This window comes from Notamacropus eugenii, chromosome 6, assembly GCF_028372415.1.
Source record: "Notamacropus eugenii isolate mMacEug1 chromosome 6, mMacEug1.pri_v2, whole genome shotgun sequence".
Lineage (NCBI taxonomy): Eukaryota > Metazoa > Chordata > Mammalia > Diprotodontia > Macropodidae > Notamacropus > Notamacropus eugenii.
The window spans coordinates 364017324-364033724 of record NC_092877.1 but is presented as its reverse complement, the minus strand read 5'-3'; the positions used below and the strand labels follow the sequence as shown (position 1 = coordinate 364033724).

The 16401-nt window shown below is 38.0% G+C and overlaps 1 protein-coding gene across 1 annotated transcript; it reads left to right on the top strand.

Annotated features, from left to right (window-relative positions):
- The first annotated feature begins 880 nt into the window (after nt 1–880).
- Nucleotides 881–11218, top strand: OTOL1 (otolin 1). The gene is made up of 4 exons (XM_072621019.1): nt 881–1246; nt 3711–3800; nt 7189–7260; nt 9803–11218. Exons 1-4 carry the CDS (start codon nt 883–885, stop codon nt 10687–10689), a joined length of 1413 nt encoding a protein of 470 aa, XP_072477120.1. The 5' UTR covers nt 881–882; the 3' UTR covers nt 10690–11218.
- The last annotated feature ends 5183 nt before the right edge of the window (nt 11219–16401 follow it).

Here is a 16401-nt window from a genome sequence, read left to right as displayed (position 1 = left end):
TAACCACTCATAGCCTCCGTTTTCTCACCTGCAAAATGGGTATAATAACACCATCTACTTCCCAGGGCTGTTGTGAAGAATACGCTTTGTAAACTTGAACATGTTATTGAGTTTAAGTTGTTATCATGTCGACGTCTTCATTTAATAGATGAGGAAATTAGAATCCATGAAGCTGAAGGCACGTGCCCAAGACCCAACTGCTGCAACTTGGTATTTGGTTTGTAATACAGTTTTAGACGATTGCCTAGGTGCACTGAGAAATTTCGTTCTTCACCTAGGGTCACAGAACCAGTATGTGTCAGAGAAGGGATGCAAGGCTGTGCTTTAATGATTTTTCACCCATGCACTTCTCAGAAAGACTTGGGGAAGAATTTATATTTTCCTTTATATTGGTATTTTTTAATTTATTTTTTCTCATTTTGGTGAGTTTATAAGATTACTCTCACATCAGAACACATTATAACGAAGAGATTTAAAGAATCTGGTACTCTTTTTTTTCCCTTGAAATAATTGAGTTTACCAGTATAAACTACTCTGTTCAATACTTTTCATCTTCCTATAATATGAATGTATTTGATTCCAGTAAATCCAAGGGAGAGAAGTCAGGAAGTTGTAAGTATTTTGTCTCCCACAGGGCGTGTGAATTATTAAGTTGTGTTTTATTTTTTTATAGATTGTGTTCGCTGTTTGGCAAGACATTTTGACCCAGTCGGAACAATATCTTGGAAGAGGTAATAGTAGAAAAAAAGGGAAACAAATTGGTTCCTATGATAAAAGTATTCACCCATCCAAGAGCTCCCTTGAATGTGTGCATTCGTCTATCAGTCTAGCTACAGAAAGGAAGTTATATCATTCCCTTCTTTTCCCCTTTCAGCTTTAACCATGTGGATGCTTTCTTGGCCTTGGGCTAACCTGGTCATTTTAGCGGTTGCTGTAATAGGCTTACTGGCCAAGACCACGCCATCAACAAAGTTTACCAAGAAACCTCCTGCAAAAGATGTCCCCAAAGGTTTTAAGCCATCCACTGCCTCCCCTGCTAAAGAAGAAACACCATTCACAGTGGCGGATGAGATGGAGGAAATGACCACAGAGCCTCCCACGATGACTTCTGCCTTCAGCCCGGAGGTCACTCTGTTCCCTTTTGATAACTTCACTCTGGATACAGCAGATTTCTTTTTTAATTGCTGTGACTGCTGCATGCCTGCCCCTGGGCCAAAAGGAGAGCCGGGGGAGCCTGGAAGGCCAGGTATTGGCAAATATTTGGGAAATATCATCCAACCAGGTCTAGGTAGAACTCAGAGCCATAATGAAGGTTTGTTTGGTGCCCAAGGTGAAATAATATAAAATCTATCTATGGAAAGTGGTATGAAATGTGCCCTCAAAGGTAGCTGCACCCAAGCCAGAGGCAAACTTATTTTTTTGTAACAGCTTCTTATTTTAACTATTTTAGGTTAGGTGCTAAATTCAGTTGTTTCTGTACTGCTGCAAGACTGCAAGAGCAGGCAGCATACTCTAAATTCAGTACTATGAAACAGAGCCTCAGTCACCCTTAGCTCTGTTTTTGCTTAAACTTGGTCTTTGAAAAGAACTTGGTTTCTATGAGGACTGGGTAAGAACACCAACATTTTCTACTTTAGCATATAAATTGTCATGGGCTTATAGTTCTAGAATATAAGGGCAACTACTAGGTAGGGATTAAAGGAAAATTACTATGGATAAGTGAGCATTTGAGCAATAACCGATGATGTAAACCTTCATCATCGCTTGATCTCTCTTGCCAGGCAATGTCAATATCTCTGGCATATTATATCTCTGGCATTGGTTCAGTAAAAAAGATGGTATCTGTGTCTTTTGACTGATCGTTTTTTGGAATGTGATTTGTAGTTAGATAGGATTAGGTATGGAAAATATATTTTGAAAATAAAGCAGATTGCTCTCTATCCTTGACCAGCAAATTTCTTCATAGAATTCCAGGTAATACATTTAAAAGTGCAAATGGCTCAAGTATAGTGAGCCATCACTGGACGTACACTTCACTTTTACATGATTATAGCACAGAAAGTCAAAATCAGAATTTCAGTTTGAAATACATGAGTCTCTGAAAAGTGGATTCATTTTTTTAAGGGGGGAGTATACCTTATGTAGGCAGTGCATAAATTATTTATTTATCAAGATTATGATAATAATTAGTTTCAATAGTTCTTAATATTTATCTCTTTCCAGTGTAGAATCCATTGAGAAACATTCTCATTTTTCTATTTTGTCCTCAGTGTCTCCTTCAAGTGTTAATGATGAAACATTTATTTCTTTTGGAGCAAACATTTATAGTTTAGTGGAATCACACGTAGGGCAGCTAGATAGTATAGCAGATAGAGGACAGGGCTTGGAATCAGGAAGACTCGTCTTCCTGAATTCAAATCCAGCCTCAGACCCTTACTAGCTACATGATCCTGGGCAAGTCACTTAACTTTGTTTGCCTCAGTTTCCTCATCTGTAAAATGAACTAGAGAAAGAAATGGTAAACCACTCCATCATCTTCACCAAGAAAACCCCGAATGGGGTCATGAAGAGTTGGACACAACTAAAATGACTAAATAACAAATGAATGAACTCACCTACACAGTTTACTTCCCATCATTTGGGCAGAGATTATTTTCCTTGTGAAATATTTGGAGGACTTGGTAGCTCGTTCCAGCTGTCTGTCTTAGTTGCTCTTGGTTGCTTTTAGCTAGGGTTGCCATAAAGAGACTTGATATAAAGCATGCAGTTCTACAATCTTTGCCCAGCCTGGTAGTTTAGAAACGAAATCCCAGCAGGACCTCATGAGACCTCTTCACTTAAGAGGTGATATAGTAGAGAAAGGGAGTGTCCTAACTAAGATGGTGGAGCACAGATTTTGCCACAGGACTCTATACTTAGAAAGGGTCAAAATTAGAGGGTTCTGAAGCCACTTTCAGTCCAGCAATGTAGAAATAATTGGGCATAAGACTAGCAAGCAAGAATAATTGGGTAAAATAAAATGTTACCAGATGATACACTGGGATGTACTTTCTCATACTTGAGTGTGACTGTCTACCCAGCAGTAGCATTAAATTTATGTTCTGGAGTGTTTATTTCCCATTGTTTGATGTCTATTGTACCCCAATCAACTGAGGACATGTAGTCTAGGTTTGATTTGGGATTTGTCCTAGTGCAAAAATTCCTGTTGTGGCTCTGGAGCTAAGAAGATACTGATTTGACATATTACTATTTCCCACTTCAAGGTGGAGGTCCAAGTTTACTCAAATTTCAAATAATTGTTCTAAACTTCTCAGGTTTGCTCTTCCCTGATGTTTTTCATTGTTCAAACCACTCTGAGAGTCAAGCCAATGCACTCACTAAATTGTCTTTTCCGAGGTATAATGGAGCTTCTTAGTTGGTGAAGTTTTTCTTCTCTAAAGAATTTGATCAATCTCATTAATCCCATTGGCAGGCATTATCAGGGTCCATTTGCCTTTTTGGGAAACAAAAGACTATAAATCAGGTGAAAATCTTATCTAGGGAATTTCTTCAATAGCTCAAATCAAGTGCAGAGTCTCAGTCCTACCTGGACTTGATAGCTGGGAAATGAATCACTGTGGCTTTAGTTAAAAAAAATGTCTGTCCCTGGGATATGTATATTTCATAGGGATACTTTTTCTGTGTAAGTGAGTTTTAATTCACATTTCCAGGTGCCAAGGGAGAGACTGGTGACTTAGGGAGACCAGGTAATCCAGGAATTGTTGGACCACTGGGTGCAAAGGGCCACAAAGGTGAAAAGGGTAAGTGTATAAATATATTCTTATGCCAATGGATTTCTGGGTAAAATTTGGAGTGTACCCCTTGGTATTTTGGCATTGCTAAAATAAGACCATGTCTATTAAAAAGGGGCTGACTTATTCATATTAAAAATGCTGACTTTGAGCAGTTAATTAAGACTTTAACAAATGACTGATTTACCTGTTGAAAAAACCCAGATGGGTTGTCACCTGACTGACCTATTTAGGAGGGAATTTAAGTTACAGAGTATTTTCCCAGATGGAATGTTCCAATAGGAACTTCCCCATCAAGAACATAATTTCTCATCAGTGAGATATAAATCCAGCAGAGGATCCCATAGAAATCCATGTTAGGAATTTCTGACCAAAATCGTGCAAAGTAGAAAACTATATATAGGCTCCGACTGGGAGTCTGAGAGTATGAGTTCGGTGGGTTTGACAGCAGGTAACTGTGTGACCTTGGGCTTTCCTTTCAGGTGAAATGACTTCACCTTTCAGTTTTAATGTCCCCATTTTATAAATGAAGGCTTTGGGCTAGATGACAGTGAAGGGACCTTTTGGCTCCAATAACAGCAATCGCTGACATTTATAGAATACTTTAGCATTTGCGAAGTACTTTATACAGATTATTTCATTCAGGCCTATTGTTCAGATCTGTAAATAGGCTGAGGTGATAAAGGATCTACCCCGAAGGTCCTGAATTTAGAGGGCTCTGAAAGGTCTTACTGTCCTTTAGTAGAAAAAATTGTGGATCCATTTATTGCACTTAGCAAGAAGAATTAATTAAAACAGGAAGCTGCTAGATGGCAAAATTTCTCCCCTAAGCAACCATACAAGGTGTAGCATTGGAATCAGAGACTCCCTATGATGCTTACTACCTGCTGGACCTTGAGCAAATCACTTCATCTACTTGGGCCTCAGTTTCCTCATCTGTAAAATGAAGGGGTTGGATTTGATGGTTTTTGAAATTCCTTTTAGGTCTTTATCTGTGGTCCTTTAATCTTATGATCCTCCCTGGCCCAGGCCCTCATGGATAGGCAACCTATGTTGCCTTTAACATTCTGTAATCCCAGTTGGGCTGCCCAATGGAGAGGGCTTGCGGTAGAGTTTTTGGCTCTAAGAAATTCTAGTTTGTGCTACACTGACTTATGGATGTAGATAGAAGGCTATATACAGTCACTGCGACATTAAGGCATTTCCTGGCAAACACTGCCACTCTGTAGAAATACCCTGTATCCATCAAATTAAATGTTTTTTGCCTCAATGTCACACGTCAGGAAATGGAATATTATCGATATATCACCCTCGTTGTGTCTCAGGAGCAGCCTGACTCATTTGTGGTAGAACATTCAGCAAAGTAATTACTGTAAAAAGATGTGAAGGTAACACTGAGCTATTTCACACTTGTCAGTTGTGGGATTTTCAGCCTCAGAAACATTGAGTGCTTTGGGGGCTGAATTATGTTAGTGGAACTCCTTATGAAATAGAGATGAGTGATGAACTCCTTCAGTGATTCATGCAGTTTGGAAGCTAGACTTTTGGAAATAGCAGAGCAAAAAAAGAGAACAGGGAAAGTGGTTGTTAATAAGGCTCTGAAGAACATGCTTTGATGGAGAATCAAAAGCAGATATCCTTTCAGCCAAGGGATGACTATTCTAGTTCTTTGCCTTGAAGTCTCAGCTTAGGTTGTTGGTTATAATGCAAGTAGAGCAACGAGTTAGATGCAGTTTCCCATCACTAAAACCACTTCTTGCTTTGACCTAGCTTAGCACAAATGACTAGATTCCACCCCAATCCTCACAATAACCCTGGGAGTTGGGTTATTATTATCCCCATTTTGTTGCTGTTTAGTAATTTTTCAGTCATGTCTAATGCTCTATGACCCCATTGGAGGTTTTCTTGGTAAAGATGTGGCTTGCCATCTCCTTCTCCAGACCATTGTACAGATGAGGAAACTGAGGCAAACAGGGTTAAGTGACTTGCCCAAAGTCTGACAGCTAGTAAGTGTTTGAGGTCAGATTTGAACTCATGAGGATGAGTCTTCCTGATTCTAGGCCTGGCACTCTATCCACTGCACCACTTAGCTGCCCCCATGTTACAGTTGAGGAAATGGAGGCAAGCAGAAGTTAAATGACTTGTGCAAGGTCACAGAGCTAGTGGGTATCTAAGGCTGGCTACAAAGTTAGATTTTCCTGACCCCAGACCTAGTGCTCTGGCCCTAGGCTATTATAATTGCCCAAGCAAGTATTGATGAGGGCTTCAACTGGGACTGTGTTCTTGGATAATGAAAGGAGAGTTATTGGAGATACTATAGATATTTCTAGTGGATAACGAGCTAGTCTAAGAGTCAGGAAGTCTGAGGTTCAAGCCTTGCCATTGATAGATTTTATAAGTGTGTCCATGGACAAACCATTGAATCTCTCAATGCCCTAAGCAGCTATTTACATTGATACTTCTCTACAGTACACCAAAGAATCTTAGGACCTGGGTAAAACAACACAAAATAAGCAAACCTCATCATCAACAACATCAAGCAAAAAATACCCTAATGATAATAACACAAAATGTAGATGTTATATCATCTGAATTAGACCAATAATGAAATTGGAAAATAATTGGATCCAGGATGAAAGGAATCTCATATATAACATGGAGAAATTCAGCTTGGGTGATGGTGATGCCATCAACAGAAATGAAAGAATTTGAATGAAAAAGTTGATGGACTGAACTTTGAATCTGTTTGGTATGGAATACTAGTAGGGGACCAAGATGGAGCATCTATTGTCTAGCACAATGTCATGCCTGGCAGAGATTTGGTATCGGATAAATGCTTCTCAATTGGTTTATGGAGATATCCAAAAGGAATTTGGAACTATTTGGAGAAGTTGAGGCTGGAGAGAGGAGGATTACTTTAGGGCCTATACATCATCCTTTTTTAAAAGAAAAACATCAAGCAATTCAAATATGTGACATTTTTTAGTGGAATCATCCTACATGGGGAAAATGATAATTTTTTTAAATGGACAATTACACAGAACCTTAACAATTCAAATGTAATGGTCAGGCATATTTTGAACAAGCAGAATTGATTTCTTGGTTCTTGAGTTTGGAGGAAATAAATTTCAAAATAATTCTATTTTGATGAAACATTAAATAACGCTCATTTTTAAACAAAACAGGCCTACTTCTATTTTTCATTACTTCATTTTAAATGGACTTACTTGACTTCAATTAGGGTAAAAATCTTCTCAATACGTCTGAAAGCATATACTTCCCTCTAAATGATTCTAACTATGGATAATTTGCAGTTGAACGTGGTTATTGAATGAATATTGATTGTTTTCTTAATAAAGTCCTTTTGCAAAATATGTTAATAGTAATGCCATTTTAGGAGACAAAGGAGAACACGGTGATCAAGGATTAAATGGAGTTCCAGGATATCCTGGGAAACCTGGAGAACAAGGTATCTCAGATCATCACACTTTAAACAATGCTTTGTTAAAACTTGATATTTAGTATAACAGCATAGACTAAAATGTACCTTGCAAATATTTATCACATCTAATTTCATGACATGAACTGCTATTCAATTAAATTCAACAATCACTAGTTAATTTTTATTATATGTCAGGCACTGTATTAGGCTTTAGGGATCCAAAGACAGAGAAGAAATAGCCCCTATTTTCAAGGAAATCACATAATTTAGCTTTTAAATTGAATTAATTTTTTCAACAAAAATTTACTTTTCTTCTTAACACCTCTCACTCTTTCAAGAATAAAGAAAAAGCAAAACTTTAAAGAATGCACAATTTAAGCAAAGCTAATTCCTGTATTGTGTACATATATATGCATATGTGTATGTATACACACATACGTACATACATGCATGCATACACACACACACACACACACACACACTCAACCTGACTCTAAGAGGTTGTAGGTGATTTATCATGGGTCTTTTGAAATTGTGGTTCATCACTGGGTTGATAAAAAGTCCTTGAGTCTTTCAAAATTATTTTTACAATCCTGTTATTATATCCATTTCCCCCTGATTCTGCTATGTTAATGCACCAATTTTTCCACAACCCATCTAACCTTTGTCATTTTGTTTTCTTTTTACGCTGTGAGAAGTATGAGGTAAAGGTCAGAGTGACTTTAATTTTCATTTCTTTAATTAGGAGTAATTTGGAGCATTTTTTCACATGGCTATTGATAGCTTGAATTTCTTCCTTAGAAAACTGTCTATTCATATTCTGTGATAATTTATCAATTAAGAAATGTCTTTTATTTTTGGAAATTAATTTTTTTTGCTTCTGTACAGAACTGAGACTCTTAACATAGAAAATGGCTGCAAAACTTTTCTCCATAGTCATGAGTTGCATTGGTTTTTTTTGTGCAGACTTTTAAACTTCATGTAATAAAAACTATTCATTTAATGTTCTGTGATCTTTCATATTCTTTGTTTTGTTGTGAGCTCTTCTATCCATAGATCTGAAAGATTATTTTCCCACCTTGCTTTTCTAACTGTTTTACAATTTTATTGTTTATTTTGAAGCTATGTACGCATTTAGAGTTTATCATGGTATGTGGTATAAGTTGTTGGTCTTGACCTAGTTTCTTCCAGATTATTTTCTAGTTTTCCCAGAAACTTTCATTGGATAGTGAGTTCCTATATCAATGGCTTTGATAATTTGATTGATTAAAAGTAGGCTACTGTTTTCATATGCTTCTGCACATTGCATACCTTTTCTATCTCACTGATCAACATCTTTATTTTTTCATCTAGTTCCAAATTGTTTTAATTGTTACTATTTTATATTGTTTGAGATTTCACTGTAAGGCCCCTTCCTTCTCACTTTCTTCATTATTTTCCTTGAGATTCTTGACCTTTTATTCTTCCAGATGAATTCTGTTATTTTTTTAGTTCTATAAAATGATCCTTTACTTGATTCCTCTGGCACGGAATAAAATAAATTTATTTAGGTCATGTTGTCATTTTTTATTAAATGAATTTTACCTACCCATGAGCAATTAGTATTTCTCCAATTATTCGGATCTGTCTTTATTTGTGCCAAGAGTGTTTTGTAGCTGTAGTTATATGTATTTATTATGAATGTAGACTATAGAATTTGTAAATGAATGTCCATGGTCAGCTAGGTGGCTCAGTGGATAGAGTACCAGGCCTGGAATTAAATCTGGCCTCAGACACTTACTAACTGAGTGCCCTTGGATAAATCACTTAACCATGTCTGTTTCAGTTTGCTCATCTGTAAAATGATCTGGAGAAGGAAATGGAAAACTGCTCCAGTATCTTTGTCAATAAATTCCCTAATGGGTTCACAAAGAGTCATACACAACTGAATACAACTAAAGAACAACAAATAGTGCATGTCAAATGCGAAAGTAGAATCATGTTAAATAGATTCTTATCATATCAGTTCATTGACATGGGGGCTTCCTCAATGAAGAAACATACTCTACCAAAGCAAATCAGTACCTTTCCTGTAATTTGTCGTCTTATAGAGTTGTTCAGAGCACTGAGAAGTGAAGTAACTTGGTTAGGGCCACACAGCTGATACATGTCATAGTCAAGTCTTCCACTCTTTATCCATTATGCTGCACTACCTCTGAGAACTGACATATCTGTTAACAGCACTTATGCTACCCTTTTTGTCTTCAAAATGAAAATTAATCAAATACAGAAAGATGAGGTTTAAATATTAATTGCATCTATACTATGTGCCAGGTCTGTCTCTCTGTTTTTATGTCCACATTGATGCCAATGTCAATATCAGTTCCTGTCTCTGTATCTAGTTCTGTATTTTTTCTAGAAGAATCTCAATACAACTATTTCTAGTCTCAGGTAGAACATGCCTTGACACAAAACTCAGGTTTCCCTAACACATTGAAATTTGTTTTTCTTCTTATATATGTTTCAGGTGGGAAACACAATGCTCGAGGCCACACTAGTTCTCAAACATTTTTCTTTTCTTTCATTTCAGGTGGACTTGGTCCTAAAGGTGATAAAGGGGCTGTTGGGCAGGCTGGAGTAAAAGGACAGAAAGGATCCAAGGGGGACACCTGTGAGAATGGCACCAAGGGAGATAAAGGAGACAGCGGAGACATGGGGTTACCAGGCTTAAATGGAGAAACTGGAGCTAAGGGTGAAAAGGGGGAGATGGGTGATAAAGGATTCTGTGGAGATTCTGGAGAGAGAGGAGGGAAAGGGCAAAAAGGGGAAGTAGGAGTAAAGGGAGAAAAAGGCAACAAAGGAGAAGGCACCCAAGGCTTAGATGGACAACGTGGGATTCAGGGGGAGCCAGGTATGAAAGGTGAAAAGGGGGATCTAGGAGCTCCTGGTCTTATTGGGCCTGTTGGACCTAAGGGAAATCTTGGTAGCAAAGGGAACCGAGGGACTGTTGGGAAAAAAGGCTCTCGGGGTCTCAAGGGCTCAAAGGGGGAATGTGCAAGTGTCAAAAGATCAGCATTCAGTGCTGGCTTATCTAAGCCTTTCCCTGCTCCCAACGTTCCTATCAAATTTGACAAGATTCTCTATAATGATCAAGGGAGTTACAATCCAAGCACTGGAAAATTCAACTGTAGTATCCCAGGTGTTTATGTCTTTGCTTACCATGTCACTGTGAGAGGCAGGCCTGCCCGAATCAGTCTTATAGCACAAAACAAGAAACAGGCCAAGTCTCGGGAAACACTTCATGGCCAAGAAATTGATCAGGCATCTTTCCTAACCATTCTCAAACTAAATGCAGGAGACCAAGTCTGGCTAGAAGTTGGGCGAGATTGGAATGGAGTGTACGTCAGTGGTGAAGATGACAGCATTTTTACAGGGTTCCTATTGTATCCAGAAGACATCACTGCTTTTTCACCATAGATATGCTTTCAACAATATTTATATAGAATAAATTTAGTGGTAAAGCAGGGCCATATAGATTCACAATATTTTTTATAAGGCTATATTTATCAGATGTGTAATAAACGGGTTGGTGCTGAATAAATCTCTCCTAGTTCTTTCTCAATGTGTGTAATTTCTTTCTATGTACCCAGGAGCAGTAAACTCTTATAGCTAGAGGGAGAAGTATGCCTGAAAGAGACTTCTGAGTCTTACTGCTTCAAAGACTTTGCCATACAATTAAACATAAAAAAGTGAAATGTAATGTCACATTAGTTTAATTTGGAGAGCAATTAACTAGCTATGATTGCCAGGACTAGCTAAACCGTCCCTGAAAAATTTTTAATGGTGCTTGATGGTTGTGGAAGTGTTCGCTTGGGCAAGTATGCATTATCTGGTTTCCTTTTGGGAAGAAATGTGAACTCAAAATCTTCACAGATAGGATTTAATCATTACAAAAATTTAGGCATTTATCACATTGTCACATTTTGAAGAAAAGAATTTCCATGAAAGCAAGAACAAAATAAAGGATTATTACATCAGAAGACTTTTTCTTTCTTCTTTTCTTTCTTCACAGCAGAGAAATATATCATTTGGCCTTATTATTACAGTCTTGAGAATAATTAATTGCAGTGATTCAGGGGGAATAATGCTGAGGCAGGTGGTAGTTTGGGGAGCTACTTAAAATGTGAATGTTTAATAACCTTGTGAATACTTGGTAATTGAACAGAGACATTTTTTCTAAGAGGGATGTGTATTGATTCTAAATTAAGTTTAGGAAAATGACATATAATGAAGTCAGATTTATAGTTAAATCAATCCCCTCATTTTGTACATAAGGAAATTGAGACCCCAAGGATCAAGTAACTTGGTCAAGACCCTGTAACTTCTAAGTGATTTGAACCCAGGACTCCTGACTCCAAATTTAACACCTTTTGAAAACATGAAATTTTAGAAATTTAGAGCAAGGAGACCATAGAGATCACCTTTTCTACTCTCATTTGACTGCTGAGGACACTGAGGCTAAAGGCAGTCACATGATTTGTTTAAAGTCATCCAGGATTTGAAATGTAGGCAATCCTACATTGCACTATGAAAACTAAGGAAAACAGATACAGGTGAGGCAGGCAGATATTGACATCTTGAGTTAAGTTTTGAGTACAAAAGGGTGACAATCAAAGTAGAAGGCAGGGCCCATGCAAATTGAGAGTTTTCCTAACTTTTATAAAGGAAAGATGTTCATATTTTAATTTTGTCCCACTAGGATTGACTGAGAAACCAACAAAACAAAACTGTATGATTGTTTATCCCAGCAACATTCTAGAAGTGAACTAGAGAACTATGTGAAGAAAAAGAGAGCTTGCTGGTCTACCTGATGCATGTTTTATTGAGTCAGTTCTTGGTCCTTGGGGTTTACCCAGAATGCAGGGCATTTCTTTCTCTTATTCACATTTACTATCTAAGGGATCCTGAGCTTTCTGGAATTGTTATTAAGAACTTTAGCTACTCAATCAATGATTTTTAAAATATATGACAGTTTCTCAAAAATTTTCTTATGATTTAATTTCATTTAATTTGTGATACGAATCCAGGATCAGTAAAAAGGTGCAGGGGCTGAAAACTATAACAAGGAAGAAAGTTTAGGGGTTCACAGGTAAATAAGGGAGGAGAGGGACAAGGAACTAGAACTTATGGCTAAGAGTAGCACACTCTCTGAAGTTTTCGTTACCTTTCTCTTCCCAATCCCTGCAAATTCTGCCATAGCATCTCACTATTTACCATTTTTAAAATTCTCCCTTTCACAAAGCTACTCCTCACCAACCAACAAGCTGGATGACTATGGGTATTAAATTCCTCTTCCATTGGGGAAGGAATGAAGTTACGTATATTGATGATCAAAAAGGTCTATCAGGGTCTCTGAAGAAACCTATTGCAGAAGAAAATAATGGTCAATTAGAATTTTGAGAGAGTGAACAGAATGCCATGGGAGGTAAACTAGGTAGGGATCACAGGGTAACCTAAATCAAAAAACGAGACAAGAGGTAAAAAAAGTTCACAGAAACAGTCCAAATCTGGGGCCATTAACACTGAAAATTCCTGATAAAGGTTAGAAATAGGCATTTACAAGACGATAATCATAAGTCTTTGCTAAGACAGCATTCTCTTGAGGTAATAGGTTGGAAGCTAAATCCTTGCCACTTTGTAGTTATAAGTAATCTAGTGTCAAAAAGAAAGGCATTCTTTTAATGCCATCAGTGAAAAGGGCAGGTTACGAAAGGATAGCACATTTCTCTGGGGATTCAACTCTTTCCACTGGAGAATTAGGGCGCAGATGTTCTGGCAAAAGAGATGCTAATAAGGATAGCATAAATGCTAACTGATATGAAGAGACTATTGATTTAGAGCTGGAAAGAACCTTGGAAGTCATTATCTACCTCTTCCCACCCTCTGGCACATGGGTACGCACAGGGAGATAGCCTGGTAGGGTGAAATGAATAGTGAATGCAGCAAATTGGGATAACTGTCTAGCTCATCTCTTTGTTACTCATACAGTATTGAACTATTGGGATCCTGTCTCCCATCAGCTCTCTTTCAGACCTGATTCCTAGTTTTGACCTTGATCTTGCTCTAGAATCTTCTAATGAGATGAAATTCAGCAGGGATTAATGGGAAGTGTCACATTTGAGTAAAAAAATATTCTCAACTAGAAGATGGAGGAAGCATAGTGACACATTTCTGTTAAATTGAAGAGGTAGCTGGTAGGTAAAGGTGCTAGATTTGGAGTCAGGGAGACTTGAGTTTGAATTCTGATGCTCAGATTCTCACTAGTTGTGTGATTTGGCAACTTACTTAAACTCTCTCAGTATCAATTTTCTCATCTGTAAAATGGGGATAATAATGGCGTCTACTTCAGAAGGTCCTTATGAAGATCAAGAGATAATACATATGCAGTACCTTGAAAACTTTAAAGCACTTTTAAAATTGCTAGCTATTGTAGCTGCTTATCATGGCGTTTAGTGGATTGAAAACTCAGCATGGTTGAATATACCATGATAATAGAAAAAGGTTAATATCATCCTCATCTACCTCAAAAGCAGCCAGCTGTCCATAATGAGGAAAACGATAGTCCTATTTTACTCATTCCTAGTCAACAAATCTGCAGTCTGGTATTTAGTTCTTGGGATCACATTTTGAGGACAATAGCAAGATAGCGCATGGTCATTAAGGGGCTAATAGAATGGTGAGAGGCTGTGTTATAAAAGATCATTGGAAAAAAATGGGCATTTATGGGAAATATCTCATTTAATCAAATACTCTTCTTTTGACTGTAACCAAAATGAGTACAGCAGGATCTTGTATTCTTATATTCAGTCACTTCAATAACATGATCTTCTACAGAATGCTCCTTGGGATGTTGTTTATTTCTTGTTTTTCCTTCCTTCCCTCCCCCTTTCTTCCCACCCTACCCTAGAGATGGATTTATAGGTACGAGAAAACTTAGTTGGAGACATGATCACTGTCATCAAGGATGTGAAGAATTCTCTTATGGGCATCTCTAGGAGTAATGGAAAGAAATTATAAAGAAATGAATTTAGACTAGATAAAAGAAAATATTTCTGTCTATTACAGTTGTCTGAAAGTTGAGCAGGCTACGTTAGGAGGTGGTAGGTTTCCCTTCAGGTAAGATCTGTATGACCACTTATAGGTGGGCTTCATTTTCAGGTACAGGCTGGATTAGTTGGCCTATGAGGTTCCTTCTAACCCTGAGATTCTGTAACTCTGTGAACCCTTCAGCCCCAGAATTCATCTTGACTTTGGCTTATTTGCATTATCATTTCCCTCTCCTTCAACCATGAACTTCCTTATTCTCTCTACTTCAGAGACATCAGTGAATATGAGTGCCCTCACTCAGGCTCAGTTCTTGATGAAAATAGTATAGGAGAATTCTAAATATTTTAGAAAGGTGGACAGAAGTTGAGAAATCTGAGTGGGCAGGTGGACAGAGGTGGCATTTGGGCTAAAGTGGTTCAGGGGAGCAGATATCAGACCTGAATAATCAAAGAAAAGAAGGCTAACATGGAGTCAAATGAGCACACAGAAGAACCAACAGACATATTCCCTACTCTTTCTCTTCTGCAGTGAGAAGACTGGGAAATGGTTTACATATAGGAATTGGAGTCAGAAGAGATTATATGACTGATGAGTATTAGATGCTTGAGCAGTTGTCAGGACTTGGAATGAGAAAGGGGAGGAATGCTTGCAGTTCAGTTGACAAGAGCTTGGATTAGTCTGAAGGGGTGAGTTGTCCCAGCAGAGTACCTCTCCCTTCTCCTCCATGTAGTCTTTTTTTTTTTTTAATAGGAATGCTCTCCACTGTAAAAGCTTTCTTTCATGCCTCTTTTATATGACATAATTTCCCCCATTCTCCCTCTCTCTCTCCCCCTCTCCCAGTGCATCCCTCTTTCTCACACCTAAATTTTTTTTCAAATCATCTCATCATAGTCAACTCACACCCACACCCTATGTCTATGCATACTCCTTCTAGCTTCTCTAATAATGAAAAAGTTCTTAGGAGTCACAAGTATCATCTTACCTATAGGAATGTAAATTTTTTGTTGTTGTCCAGTCATTTCCAGTCATGTTCGACTCTTTGTAGCCCTGTTTGGTATTTCCTTGGCAGAGATATTGGAGTGGTTTGCACTCTGTTGCTTACTTCTCATATGAGTTTAGACCTCAATTTCTAAGCTACAAAATAGACTGAGGGGTGGGGAGGATTGGAAGAAATGTTCACTACAGTTCTTTCTAGCTTTAAGTCTGTATAATGATGTGATTTTCTTGGACAAACAGATTTCTCCACCAGAGCCTGAAAATTTATCTTTGAGTCTCTGGAGTCCATAAGGTCTGAATTTATCTCTAGATTGAGGGCCTGAGATCACCTACAAGTGTCCATTTTCCCAAGACCTTGGCAGTTAGTACAGCCAAAGGTAGACAAGCAGAAAAGTGAAGGGCTTTGAGTACATCTTCATGATGATTGAAGGAACTAGAAATATTTAACCCAGAGAAGAAAGGATAGGGTCCTAGGTGGGGGTGAGGACACAATAGTTGTTGTCAAGTATTTAAAAGACTTTCATATGGAAGAGGGGTTAGACTTGATCCCTTTGATCACAGAGGACAGGACTGGGAGCATTGTGCCAAAATTTAAAAGAGGCAGATTTAGCCTCTATAACTGGAAAGAAAAACTTCCTAATGGTTGGAGGTATTCCAAGGAGGAAGAGACTGCCTTAGGAAGTGGGTGGCTTTCTTCCCTCACTGGATGTCATTGAGCAAAGGCTGTAGGATCACTTGCTGATGTGTTGGAATGGGGATTTCTGTTCAAGTGTCCATTGGAATATAGATCTCCTGAGGTCCCCTTTAGCTTTGAGATCCTATGATTTTGATGTCAGGGCTCATGTTCCCCTAGAACTTGTTTACTGGGTTAGTCTGGGTCAGAATTTTAGTTGATGGCTGGTGAGTAAAAAAGACCAGTGTTCACCTGGGGGCAGCTTTCAGGGGGTCACCAGAGCTTGGATTGGTCTGTGCATTTTACTTAGAAGTTCAGCTAGACTTGAACCACATTTTGCTCACTGAAATTCTCTACAAGGAATCATTAAAATGAAATAATATTTGTTATGATTGGCTATATCTATGTGTATG